This window comes from Boleophthalmus pectinirostris, unplaced genomic scaffold (assembly GCF_026225935.1).
Source record: "Boleophthalmus pectinirostris isolate CB_2022bp ecotype Guang Dong unplaced genomic scaffold, ASM2622593v1 HiC_scaffold_20, whole genome shotgun sequence".
NCBI lineage: Eukaryota > Metazoa > Chordata > Actinopteri > Gobiiformes > Gobiidae > Boleophthalmus > Boleophthalmus pectinirostris.
This window is the reverse complement of record NW_026571153.1, coordinates 24,028,876-24,043,276: the sequence shown is the minus strand read 5'-3', so window position 1 is coordinate 24,043,276 and position 14,401 is coordinate 24,028,876. Positions and strand designations below refer to the sequence as shown.

General features: G+C 36.5%; 1 protein-coding gene across 1 annotated transcript; it reads right to left on the bottom strand.

Annotated features, from left to right (window-relative positions):
- Positions 1–131: 131 nt before the first annotated feature.
- ripk3 (receptor-interacting serine-threonine kinase 3) lies at positions 132–13,186 on the bottom strand. The gene is made up of 13 exons (XM_020922739.2): positions 12,982–13,186; positions 10,021–10,184; positions 8,940–9,105; positions 8,292–8,447; positions 7,209–7,354; positions 6,336–6,385; positions 5,631–5,792; positions 5,117–5,199; positions 4,150–4,213; positions 3,423–3,478; positions 2,670–2,712; positions 1,670–1,878; positions 132–1,083 (listed from the first exon to the last, which is right to left on the bottom strand). The coding sequence occupies exons 2-13, from the start codon at positions 10,176–10,178 to the stop codon at positions 850–852; spliced, it is 1,527 nt and encodes a 508-aa protein (XP_020778398.1). The 5' UTR covers positions 10,179–10,184; positions 12,982–13,186; the 3' UTR covers positions 132–849.
- Positions 13,187–14,401: the final 1,215 nt, after the last annotated feature.

The following is a 14,401-nucleotide window of genomic DNA, read 5'->3' as shown; positions in this document are numbered from 1 at the left end:
ATTAAGGCTAAAATTTGAACCAAGTTGTTCTTTATAATTGGTAGCATGACATCAGCACATTGTGGAGTCCCTATAGTTTACTGAGCTGGAGGACAGGTCAAACTTCTGTGGTGAAATTTGCATGAGCCATGTTCATATAAGGAATAGGAATTTATTTACGTACAAAATAGCAAAATGAAAGCACCAGGATCATGTAGAGTGGGTTAATTTTAAGACCAAAATGACAAGGCTGACAGCAGCAGTAACAAAGAGAGGGGTGACAAATTTTCAATGTAAAGTCAATGGGAGCCAGAGATAATGGAAACGGAAGCGCCTCCATGAAGACTTCCTACACGGTGGCTAGAGGGGTTTAGCCAGGCTGGCGCCACCTAGTGCCGCCGCTCAATTTCATTTCTCTCCAGCAATTAGGTCAGGAATCAAAATACAATAGACGGTTCGCAAAAACCCCGAAAGTGCAAGTTCAGGCATCAACCAATCAGCAAAGAACCATACATTAAGTGTTGTCAACTATTCCCGAGAACGAGGATTTAAAGCCAGAATAACGAGAATGTTTGGTGAATTTCATCAAGGGGAAAGACGTTATTGCCCTTTTTCCTACAAGATTTGGGAAAAGTTTAATATACCACTTAGCCCTGTTACAGCCCTTTACATACCAAATAGCAGCAATTGGTTAAATGATAAAAAGTACCTGCCTACCGTCGAGCAAACAAACACTGCAAGGTTAGACTGTTTCTAAGAAGTAAAACCGGCTGATGAATCAGGCTAAGAGGGGTTAGCTATGTCTATTTATATATACACTCTATGTTTTTTCTTTTTTCTGTCCAAAATAAGATTTGAGACTGTAGTTTTTCATCCCACTCCTCCTTTTTTATCCTTCCCGCTGCCTCTGCGCTGCGGTGGCAGGTTAACTCTAGAAGGCGCAGTGGGGTGGCGTCTGCGCTCTGAGTGGATGAGGCCTTGGATGTGCATGACGTTGTTGTTCCCGCACTGGAGTCCTGTCACGTTACTGCAGTGAATGTTTATGTGAGGTAGGGGGTGCTGTGGCTGTTGGGCGGGCAGGGTGTCTGGGCTTGAGTACTGACGCTAGAAAAGAAAAAAGAAAAAACAAATTACAATACATACAATTTGACAGAACTTCTTAGCACTGTGGGTGAAATGTCTTGCCTAAGGACACAACAATAGCATAAAGTGGTTGGAGCTTTGACTGATTACTGACTATTTATATTTTGGAGGAAATTAAAGCCACAATATGTAACTTTTTTAAACCAAAAATAGAGTATGTATGTAAGCAATTTGGTTGTGTTTGCATCCTTCTGTGAGTGGACTTGCATCTACACAAACGTGACTCCTGCTTGTTTCCATGGAAATGCTGCTCCTTTGGCTATTATCTTCCACAGTATGGCATACACTTATCTATCTCCATGGAGAGTGTTCTGAAGAATGGTTTTAACTTTCTATTTTCATAGCATCATACAGGGGATGTGGTCCAGAAATTCACACACTGTGGCTTTAAATGTGTTTTTGTGCATGGTGAATCAAACGAATCACATGTGTAAATATACAGGAATGTGAATATGAATGTTGAGAGAAGAATTGTTTTGTTTTAGCGCCCTTTACTGTCAGTTCAGCACAAAATAACTAGTATTATTATTTAGAACAATGGACTGACCTGATACTGTGAGAATCTGTTTGGGAGCAAGGTCTCCTCAGGCACCCTGTGTTTGGATGAAGAGGTGGAAGAAGAGCAGGATGAGGAGGAGGAGACAAGGGGAAGAGGAAGAGGCATGGATGCTCCGATCGGTTTCACAGATGAAGATTTCAGTTTAGAGCAGCTCAGTTTCTCATCACTCACACAAACTGGATAAGTCACCGACTGATCTAAGAAAACAAAAATCATATAAACATTCATATTAACATTATATATAAATAATTAAATACATAAAATAAAATGTGTTCTTACATACATGTTTCAGATATAGTTTTACCTAATATTAAAGGTATTATATTATGTTATTTCTGATCCATGTTATAATGTTGTTTCCTGATCAAAAACATACCTGGAGTTTTGTTTCATTCACACATGTTTCACACAAAAGTCCTGCATATCTAGTTCTTCTCTCAACCAGAAAACACTCCTTCACCTTTTGATGTCATGTGGTAATACAGCAAGTGCTTCATTTTGTTTTTAAACCCCATACAACTTCATTACAATCATTTGGGTGATTTCAAGCCTGGAATTGCTGAACGGCAAAAGGTAAATGTAGCTCTTAACTTGAAACCTACCACTACATGCACTGGAGATGTAGACAGACTAATAATGCAGAATCACTCAAAGGTGTGAATTAAACAAAACACAACTCCAGGTTTATTTTTGATGAGGTAACAACATTATAACATAAAAGCTCACAATAGTCAATTTTGTGAAATATAGGACCTTTAATAAATGGAACTTTGAATTGTTGAAAGGCCTATAACTCAGTGAACTGTGTAGCTTTTCAGTAAAAAAGTGTTTCAAGTCATAAAATTAATATGACACTTTTGTGGAGCAAATCATAAAACAAATAATGTTAATGTTCAGCATTTGCAAATCATAAGTTTGGAGGTTTCTTTAAAAAAAAAACGGAATTTAATCACGATCGTGACATCATTAGTTGTTTTTTTGTTTTTACCTTTTGGTCTGTTTTGCTCTTTGCTCATGTAACAAGCTACTTCCTGCAACAAAAAAGAATACACGGTTAGAACTTCAGATTGTTGAATTTTCTTACATGGTTTTGCAAGTATAGTAGCTCCTCCTAGTGGGTTATCACAGACGTGCAGCTGAAAATAACAAATCTTGACACTACTGCAACTGCAACTACTGCTGCTGCTGCTACTACTACTACTACTACAAATGATACTACTACTATTACTGCTAGTACTACTACTGTAATACTGTACTGTAATACTTTAGAGTTTAGTTTAATACTTTAAAGTTTTAGAGTTCTAGATACTGTAAAAATCTAAGGGGTCATTCTAGGTGAGTGAGTTGTGCTAAGTTCGTCCATTTTCCCCTGAATTCCCCTGAAGTTTGCAACCGGAAATTGGAAACACAATAGTTCTTCTTTTATTAAGTTTCAAAAGTAGCTTCAAAAAATCACCAAATGAGCCAATATAACCTGAAGTTACAGGGCTTTGATTAAAGGTTCACTGCATAACTTTTCTGGTCAGTATAATAGATGAAAATAAGTCTATTCTTCCTACAGATTACCTTTGGAAAGAACATGAATAACATTTTAAAAATGATGCAATATTGTCCCAAATAACTGTGATTGTTTTGATTGATTTGTTTTGTTTTGACATTTTCAGAAATAATGTAGTCCTTTTATTACATTTATAGAAGTAACTTAATTTTATTTTATTGTAGATTTTTTTTTTCCTCTTACCTGAACTGGGCCTTTTCCTGTTTTCACATTGTAGCAGCAATTATTTACTTCTTTAACTGTAAGAAACCACAAAAAGCAACATTTTAAACCATATTCATTTATAGTGCATAGCATATGATCCAGCATTTACAGTCATTTCAATTGATACTTTGTAGCTGGTGTGATGCTAACTGAAAAGCATTGCTATGTCTGATGCTATGTTACTCAAGTTAGACCTAAATCTGAGCTTTATTTTATCACAATCTGACCATGTTAGAAGTACAACAAGTGGGCTGATTTGTACTGACTGTTAGCATTAGTTATGTTTGTTTAGTTTTTTTTCCTGTTAGGCACTCGTATTGATTGTTTAAATCCATTTGGTATTTTTTCAGACAATCTTAAAATGTAAGATTAATTCCTAAACATCTTAAAATCTCCACTGGTTTAATATAACACTAACTGAAAATGCCTGATGACACAAGTCCAAACTATTTATGGGTTTCAGTCTCCGTAGTCATAGCCATTAAGCAATTCAAAGTGAAATATTTTATTTTGTGAATGGGGAAAGGTCCTCTATGGGTCCTCACAAAGTCCTTCAAATCAAGAAGGCATTATTTGTATGAAACCTGTGAATATCAATGTTGCTTTCAAGTATCAATATTGAAGCATCCCTAGATTGCTGTGTCCATTTCCACTCATAACAAACCAAACCATACACAGTCACAGTGCATGTAATAAAATGTCTGACCCGATTTCTGTGTGATTTGAACTTTCTCCAGCTGGTCCATGAGAGACTCTGTGGGAGTTTGGTCCTGAAAAAAGGAACAGAAATCATAACATTTCAGGACACGTAAACGTGCACTTTATATCTTCTGTGGATATGCCATTGCTCTGCCTGGAATGTTCCACAGAATGACATTAAATAGATCTTACTTATTACTTACTTATTAAAAAATAAACCTTACATGTATTCAATTACATGTGGTTTTATAGCTCAAAAATACATAGAAAAACAACATTCTGACTGTGAGTGGGGTTGCCTCTCCACAGATCTGACCTGTAACTTGATCTGATTTCCAAAAAGATAGAAAGGTTTAATACTATACTGTGAAACATTCCAGACGAAGCAATAACAATAGCAATCTCCATTGAGAAAAGAATCCGACGTACTCTCCACCAGAAAATTTACATAATGCTCTTTTAAAGATAAGACAGCAGTGACAAATGTGGAGAGATAGGCAAGAGTAGCTAAAAATTTTACTGAAATAAGAGTACAAAGGTATTTGGGAGAACTACTACTCAAGTAACAGTAACTTAAAAAGTAACTGTAAGGGGATAACATCAGATTTATAATTTGTTGTTAATGTAATTTGAAAGACAAAACTTTAAATAATGCACAAAATCTGGTATTTTCAAAGGACAGACACAAAAATGAAAAAAAATATATATATAAATAAAATAAAATAAAAATAATCGTATTTGAAGGAGCGGTGCAGGAAACACAAATGTTCAAATTATTTCATATTGTCACATAAAGCTTCTATCACTTACTCACATTTGGAAGAGGAACAAAAACTTTTACTCAAGTAAGAGTACTGTTGCTTCAATAAAAAATATGACTCGACTATGAGTAAAAGTATGATTTTAATCTAGTGAAAAGTAAATTTCTTCAATTTTTTCTTTTGTTATATATTTTAAGAGTACTTGAATCTTACCAGTATGTCTAGCACTTTGAGAACAGCACAGTTGACAGCATGTTTGTGTAACTTGAACAGCTCTTCCGTCATCAGGGTGCAGTCTGAAAGATAGAACAGTCATTTTTGGACACTTAAAATTGAAATATGTATTCACACGTCAGTCTCTGTGACAGTCCTGGTAAATGATATGTATTATATTTTTAGTTGCGGACCCTCCACCAGAAAAGTTACACAGTGCACCTTGAAGCCTTGCTTCATGTTGTTATCTCATCAAAAAATACGTTCAGTTGTATTTTTTCTTCAATCACACATGTATGGAGTTTAAAAACACAGTGGAGCAATTTCTGTATTGCACATTGCAAAGTGAAACAGAGTGTTTTCTGTTTGAGAATATGTGTGAATGAAACTAAACACAACTCCAGGTATGTTTTTGAAAAAATAACAGCACTACCACATTGCATTTTGACTAATATAAAACCGTTAAACGTATCTATCTCTGTGGAGTCATGCTGTTTTGGACTCTTTGGCTCACCATAGGAGGAGGGTCTCTCAGAGGATTTCATGCCCCAGCATTGCACCATCAGGTCAGTCAGTCCAGTGAGCCCAGCAATGCCTGTAGCCTGGAGGCGGATCTCCTCCAGCGATGGACGATCACCCAGGGGAATCCGGAGACGCACGATGGACGACATAGCATCTGATGGAAAATAAGATTTTAATGTGAAAAAATATATACAATTATAATATGAAAATCTAATGAACAATACAAGCTTTTATGTGAAAATTTGATCAAAATTCAAGCATTTCATGTGAAAATCTGGTGGAAAATACAACATTTTAATCTGAAAATCACATTAAATAAAATTAAATCACAATCTGTTTCACCTTGTGATGTTATGAAGCAATAGTCCTCATGTTAATAGTTTATCTTTAGTTTAGTAGAGATTGGCAATTCCAGGGCTCAAATCATCCAAATGATTCTAGTGAGTGTATGGAGTTTAAAAACACAGTGGAGGACTTCTAGTGTTACCACATGACACAAGGTGGAACTGAGTGTTTTCTGTTTGAGAGAAGAACTCAGTCTAAATAGAGTTTGTGTGTTAAAAATTTGTAAGTGAAACAAAACGCAACTCCAGGAATGTTTGTGATGACGAAACCGCATTATAACATACATCAGAAATAATGTAATATGGGCCCTTTAGAAACACATACAGAATGAATGTTTGTTAGTTTGTCTTACGTTGATAGGGATGCCTCCCAGTGACAATGGACCAGAGCAGAATCCCATAACTAAAACAGAAAATATCATTACATGAAGGTTAGACCAGTGACTTTGCTCCAGGTTTTAAAGGTGCACTACTTAAATTTTCTAGTGGAGAGTATATCACCCGCTTGTCACCATGGAGATGCTATTACTTTGTCCAGAATTTTCCACTTGATGGCATGAAACTTGCTAATCTTACATTTTATTTTACAGTACAGGTGTTTTTATTGCAAACAAACATGCATTCTTATCCACAGACCTGACTGGTAACTTGGCCTGGTGGAGTCATCTGTTTGCCTCCATGGAGATAATTCCATTTAAACTTTCCAGGTAAAGCAATAACATCTCCATGCAGACCACTAGAAAAGTTACATAATGCATCTTTTTCCTTCTATGAGGTATTAATTGCTAACACATAACATATTTAAATCACCACGTTACCTTTTATTGGAGTTTCGTTTTTGACACTCTGATGCTACCCTCCCTTTGCTCTCTGCACTAAGTCACTCCCCCTTCAGAGCGCTATCACAACACAATCAGCCTGCATCCAGCTAATGAAACTACTGCACATCACATCAGGTTTGTTAAGTTGTAGTGTACAGTATTGTGTCATGTTTTGTATATTCATGGATAATTGTTCTGTGGAAGCATGAGTGACGTAGGCTTGTGGGCGGAGCCTTGTACAGAATCTTACGGTTAGTTGTAAAATGTGAATAAAAGGGTCTGAATAGTGCCTGAGAGAGGTCGCTAAATTTCTCAAACATGCATGGATCACATCTGAAGTAAAAAATGAATGATTTTGCATAATACCCCTCTTGAATTATTATATATCTGTTTCATTTGTTGTACCTGTAGATGTCAGAGCTCTTGGTCGGTTGGTATGACAGTTCGAAGGCTTCTGGAGGCATGTATGCCAGAGTTCCCTCTTCAGATGAATTTTCCCTTTTAGAAATACGAGACGAGTGGTAAACTTTGGCCAGTCCAAAATCTGTGAGCTGCAAACAGACAGAAAATATATAGACCATTAATATATAAGAACCATATGAAGACAGTTAAAGGTCCCTGTGTGTCAGATGCCCTTTCTGTGTCTCCATGAGTTTTATTCATTCATGTTCTGAAATGCATGTTATTCTTGGATTAGATTAAAGTTCAGATTTCTTCTCTCAAATATTAAGGGGTATTATGTAACTTATCTGGTGGAGAGTTGGATGCTGACTGATAACTTGCTCAAATAAAAGTCAGAAAAGCAGAGACCATATGCTGGTGATCGTGAAAAAATGGCATCTTGAAAATAAGCGAATCTTGAAAAGATTCACAAATCACTCCAAATACATCTTCATTTTCAAATGATGACAGGAAACAACTATAACATGGTTAAAAGCCCTGAAAAGTCAATTTAGCATTAACTACTGTACTGTGGAAAATTCCAGGCAAAATAATAGTGTTATAGTGCACTTCTAATCTATTATTATACTGTACTAGCATCACATTCTACATGTCTTATGGCTGAATTTCATCATTATAATTTTCACCTGGCTGCAACCTGAGCATAGTATAAAGAAGTGGACAAAAGGAGTGTGACATCACCCACAGCATTCGGCTGCAGTCAGCTCATCAAGGCTGCAGTTACAGTTATTTACAGACAAAATAGCAAAATAAAAATACCAGGATCATGTAGAGCAGATTAATACAAACATTTTAAAACCAAAATGACGAGGCTCAATGCAGCAGTTACAAAGAGGGTGGACAACTTTTCACTGTAAGCCAACTGGAGCCAGAGTCAATGGAGCCGGAAGTGCCCCCATGTTCTTCTTATTGGGAACACGGCGGCTAGCAGGTTAGCTATATCCATTTATATATACAGCTTATGAACCTGAGTAATAATTTCTCAGGCACGCAACACAATTTACCATTATATAAAAGAACGAGTACCTTGGCTTTGAGATATGAGTCGAGCAGCACGTTGCTCGGCTTCAGGTCCAGGTGCAGTAGAGGAGGGTCGAGGTTGTGGAGGAAGTTGATCCCCAGAGCGACTTGATGAGCCAGTCTGAAGACCAGCGGCCAGGGGGGAGCACCACCTAGATGGCCCTGGACAAATACAGGACCATGTCTGTTAGTGGAGTCTGTAGTGATACTTTACAGCTGTTTTAATCAATATTCCAGGGGGGGTGTGATGGTAACCAAAAGAGCAACTCTGTTAGAAGCTCCATTACTCAAGTTAGACTTAATCTGCGCTTTAGTTGAACACAATCTGACCAGAAAGAGTTGATTTAGCTGGAACTGAAACAAGTGAGATTATTTGTGTGCTTAAACATTAGCTAATAGTTTGTCAGTTAGTCACTCTCACCTTTTTGCTCAAAATCAAACTCCTAAACAGGACCATGAACACTCGTATTGATCACAGGCTCCTGAAAATGTGTTGTTTAAACCCATTTAGCATTTTTTCGTGAATCTTCAGGTTTTTTTTGTTATTATGGTAACTGTTCTATATTCTAGCATTGACATACATGCAGAACACCCCCAGCGTGATGCCACTGCACTCAAACTGCAATCATTTGCGAAGTGTGCTTTGTGTGTTACCTGTAGTGTGGCCAGACAGCCCCTTTCCATAAACTCCATGACAAGGCCGAGTCGCGCCATTTGACCTGCAGGGGGCAGACCTCTGAAGACCCCAAACACTTGGATCACATAGGGACAGCTGCTCTGACGCATCAATTCTAACTCCCGAAGCAACGCAGAGCCACTCCTGCAAAAACAAGTGAGGTTAAAGACTTTTAAGAGCTTGTATTTAGAGCATAGACTGTACAAAGAAGTGGACTAAGGGCATGTGACGTCACCCTTAATGTTCAGCTCCTCAAATGAAGCTTACAAGACTAGCATTTATAGCAGTGAATTTGCATCTGGTTGACAATTAGAGTCAGGATCATGTAGCGCAGGTTAATGTGAACATTTTATGACCAAAATGACAAGGCTCACTGCAGCAGTTACAGACAGACGGGTGACAGTGTTTTCAGTAGAAAGTGAATTAGAGCCAGAGTCGATGGAGCTGGAAGCGTGCCATACTTTCTTCTTATTTGGAACGTGGTAAGCTCTATAGTTTAGAGTGACTCATGAATGTTTGAGTAATTTTTATTCTCCTGTATTTAAGGTGCCATTGCTTCAAAAGTCCTTGTTTTCTTCTAACCTCCATACTCTGCCAATTGTTCTCTTACTTTGTTGTTTGTTGTTGTTTGTACTAGTTTTCAGCAGCGTTGTGTAGCCATTTGGCACAAATGAAAACAAATATACCAAAAATCCACTGGTGGCAAACAAAATATGAATAAATGCTCTTTAAAATGTCTATCAAGCATTATTTTAGTTAATTATTAAACCAAACTCAACATTATTCTTGGAAATTTTCCCTCTAGGCAAGGCAAGACAAGTTTATTTGTACAGAAAGTAATTCAAAGTGCTTTACAGAATAAGAAATACAATAAAATCACAATACAAACAAATCAAACATCAATAATCATCATAAAATTAACATTAAATGAGAAGAATGAAGAGTGCGGAATAAAAACATCTGAGTATATTGTAAAAGCGTGGAATGTAACACAGGAACATAGAAGGATGGTAGGGCATCTGACACACAGGAGAATGGGGGGGCATCTGACACACTCACCCGTCGTCATAGTGCAGCAGTTTGATGGCCACTTCGCAGCAGAGTTTCTTGTGTCTGGCTTTATAAATCTGACCAAACCCCCCAGAGCCAATCCGTATCCAGGCCTCCAGACAGGACTCTTTCACCAGGACCGGGGCAGAGCAGCTGATCAGCTCCATTGCTCACTGAGAGACAAAACAACACAGCCAATAAGTCATCTGTATCAATGGTTTTCAGAGTATAGAATGAGATCATGTCATAGTCACAGACAGAGGGGCAAGAGCCAGTTTTCTCTGTTGATTACATTCTACTTTGCCACGAAATATCCAAAAGGCGAATTCATAAATGTTGAGAATAAACACTTTCACTTCCTGTATTACAACAAAAATCAGCATTCTCCTACAGTTCCGCTCAAACAGAGAGAGATACAGGATTTCATTCAAACCATACTCCATACAGATGTACAACAACTCACCCTTATGTAACAGCTAAACCTGTGTTTCTGTCAATCATCATGTCATCTTTGCACTGTTTCCTTACGACCTCTTGTATGTAAGAGTGGTATTCTGTGTTTATATTACAATGTCTGTTTTTTACTTACTTATAAGTTTACAGTTATAGCATTTATGTCTTATTTGATGCCAATTACATTTTTTAAAATTATTATACTTATTATAGATGTTTTATTACCATTTTTGAATTTTTGTACTCTTTGTTATTATTATATATTGTGATGCGTGAGCTACTGTGTCCAAGTCATTTCCCTTGTGGATAAATCGAGTTTCTCTAAGTGTAAGTTAAATCCATATTAAATACTACTGAATGTTTAGCCATGCAATTAAATTTTCAAATAATAATGTAGAATCTTAAACTACTTTTTTCCAGGTTTATTGAGGATTAAGTCTGGTTTACTACTACTAAAGTGGTTCAAATACTACTTCTATTATTAGTAATAGTAGGCTATTATTATAGTAGTATTTGAACCACTTTGTAGTTTTGTAGTATTTGTAGTAGTATTTGAACCACATTAGTTTAGTAGTAGTAGTAGTAGTAGTGGTAGCAGCAGTAGTATTTAAACCACTTTAGTTTTGTAGTAGTGGTAGTAGTGGTAGCAGCAGTAGTATTTGAACCACTTTGTAGTTTTGCAGTATTTGTAGTAGTATTTGAAACACATTAGTTTAGTAGTAGAAGTAGTAGTAGTAGTAATAGTAGTAGTAGTAGTAGTAGTTGTTGTTGTATTTGAACCACTTTAGTTTTGTAGTAGTAGTAGTAGTTGTGGTAGCAGCAGTAATATTTGAACCACTTTAGTTTTGTAGTAGTGGTAGTAGTGGTAGCAGCAGTAGTATTTGAACCACTTTAGTTCTGTATTAGTAGCGGTGGTGGTAGCAGCAGTAGCATTTGAACCACTTTCTAGTGAAGAGCTTACTTCCTATTACCAGCTTGTCTCCATGGAGATGTTATTGCTCTTTCTGGAATGTTCCACAAACTTCTAACATGATTATAATAGTCTTATATTACACGACATTGACTCTCATGAGCTTTAAGTCATGTTATAATTCATTCACACATGTTTGAGTAATCCTTTATTATTAGTCTGTCTACATCTCTAAAGCTCAAAATGCTCTGTTACACCTTGTGATGTCATAAAGCAGAAGTTTTCATGCTATCAGCTACTGTTTACCTTTTGTTTAGTAGAGTTTGGCAATTTCAGGGCTGAAATTATCCAAATTCTAGTGAAGGTGTATGGAGTTTACAAACACAGTGGAGCACTTCCTGTATCACCACATGACATCACAAGGTGGAACAGAGTGTTTTCATTTCTGAGAGAAGAACTCAGCTTAAATACACAGGGTTTGTGTGTTAAACATGTACAAATGAAAAAAAAAAAACTCCACAACTCCAGGTATGTTTGTGAAAAGGAAACAACATTGTAATATAGACCAGAAAATTGTGTAATATGAGCCCTTTAATGCTGAAATTACAGTACATGTTTTTGTGCTGAGATGTTACACAGACCACAATGGGGACAACATGTTTCATTATGAAAACCGTACTTTGCCTTTTTCGCACTAAAGACCTGCTGCTATGTTCATGAAAGTGTGCCAAAATATGAGGTATACTGCAGGTAGTAGCAGTGGTAGTAGTGGCATTAGTAGTAGTAGTAGTAGTAGTAGTAGTAGTAGTAGTAGTAGTAGTAGTAGTAGTAATATTTGAACCACTTTAGTTTTGTAGTAGTAGTAGTATTAGTGATAGTAGTAGTAATATTTGAATCACTTTAGCTTGTAACAGCAGCAGTAGCAGAATTAGTAGTAATAGTAGTAGTAATAGTAGTTATACAATTATACAATTATAAAAATTACCCTTGATTAGTAGTAGTAGTAGCAGTAGCAGCAGTAAAAATAGTAATAGTAGTAGTAGTAGTACTTATACAGGTGGACTTGGCTGATGTTTGAGTTACTGGTTATAATTTATCTTTACAATGAAAGCATGACACCAGGAGTTACATTCTTTGAAAAGATTCTGTGGTGACTTATTTTATAATTTTACTTTCTGGTTTAACCCCATCTTTACATTCAACTTTCAACAATAATATATAATCTTAAACTAGTGTTTTCTAGGTTTAGGTTTTGAAGTTGTAGTAGCAGCAGTAGCATTTGAACCACAAAACCCTAACCCCAACTCCAGGTATGTTTTTCAAGGGGTAACAACTTTATAACATGACTTCAAGCTCACAAGAGTCAATTTGGTGTAATGTAGGACCTTGAGTCTTTGTTTAGTTGAAGAAAAATAACTGAAGTAATATTTACAAATATTTCACAAATTGAGTAGCCAAAACTGCAAACGCAGTTGTAATAATAATCATACAACTTTAAGTAACAGTACATTGTAGTGTAGTTAAGTATAAGGCGAGACAAAAAACAATTACTATTGTTATGAATAAACAAATATTTAAATGAAACGAGGAAAACTTAAATCACTTACCTTGTCTCTGAGCTGACTGTAGTTTATTGAGAGTTCCTATAGTTTATGAGAAAGAAGCAGCAGAAGCAGAAGTGAAACGTGCAGGGTGCATCCCAGAATCTCAACAGGAAGTTAATAAAATGGCTGAAAAGCGCTGTAAAAAATGTGACGTCATCACACAAAAGTGTGGCAACAGGCTACGCAAGAGATCAATTTCCCTCATCTGGAGAAAAAAAAAAAATTGTTTCATTTTATTTAGTTGTTTACCTTTAGTTGTGTACCTTTTTGTGGTATCTCTTTGTAAAGGATTTCGAAATACCTTTTGATTCAATCCAACCTATGGGTCTCACAGTGATAGAAAAACACAAGCTTACCATTATAGACTATATAAACAATAAGTGAACATTTGTCTGTAAATCAGTTCCTCTTACTAATATGGAACTCCTACACCAACTATAACTGCTAGGCTCATGAGCTTCATTTGGCTCGAGCCGAACACTATGGGTGACATCACACTCCCTTAGTCCACTTCTTTATACAGTCTATGGTTGCCACAGCAATTAACATTTTTACTTTCAGCTTCCTACAGTGTTATAATGTTGTTACCACACTGAAACCAAATCAATTGCCTAAAAAGGTTTTAGATGTCATCCAGGCATGTTTGAGTAATATAGCAATCTCTCCCAAACCATCAGTTAACAGTACAATCCTATACAAAACTCCGCCCACAAGTCTTCATCACCAATGCTCCTGCACAGATATTACCTTAAATATGCAAAAGCATGATACAAAACAATTCTCTACAACTTCACAAATCTGATGCAATGTGCAGTCATTTCATTAGTGGAATGAATGAATGAATCTGATTGTGCTGTGATGTCACTCTAAAGGAGGAGTGACTTAGCACAGAGCAAAGGGAGGGGAGACTCGCTGTATCAAAAACACAACTGAAAGCATTTTCAAAACAATAAAAGGTAACATGGTGATCTAAATATGTTAGATGTTAACAGCTCATATCTCATAGAAGTTCACATGACTTTCTACTATAGGGTCTTACTGGCTGTAAATTAAATTAAACGTATTTACTTCCACGGAGATAAGCAGGTGACATCACAAGTGACACCACCCTGCCAAGTTATGGGTCAGATCAGTGCAGGGATAAGACATTCACAGTATGAATACATGTTTTAGCAAATAAAAATGGGTCATTCCAGGTGAAGAAATAACATCTACATAAATAACAGAAATAACAGAAAAGTTACATAGAGTAAAGTTTCCCAGTTGAGAGTAATTTAATTTAGAAATTGTGTACTTTTATTTGTTTGCAGATTATGTCATTCTTATTGTTGAGTTTTAGATGACATCACAGCATAGGCTACACATGTGTAATTTAAAGGTGCACTGTGTAACATTTTGGTTAGGGGTCCATCACCTGCTTATA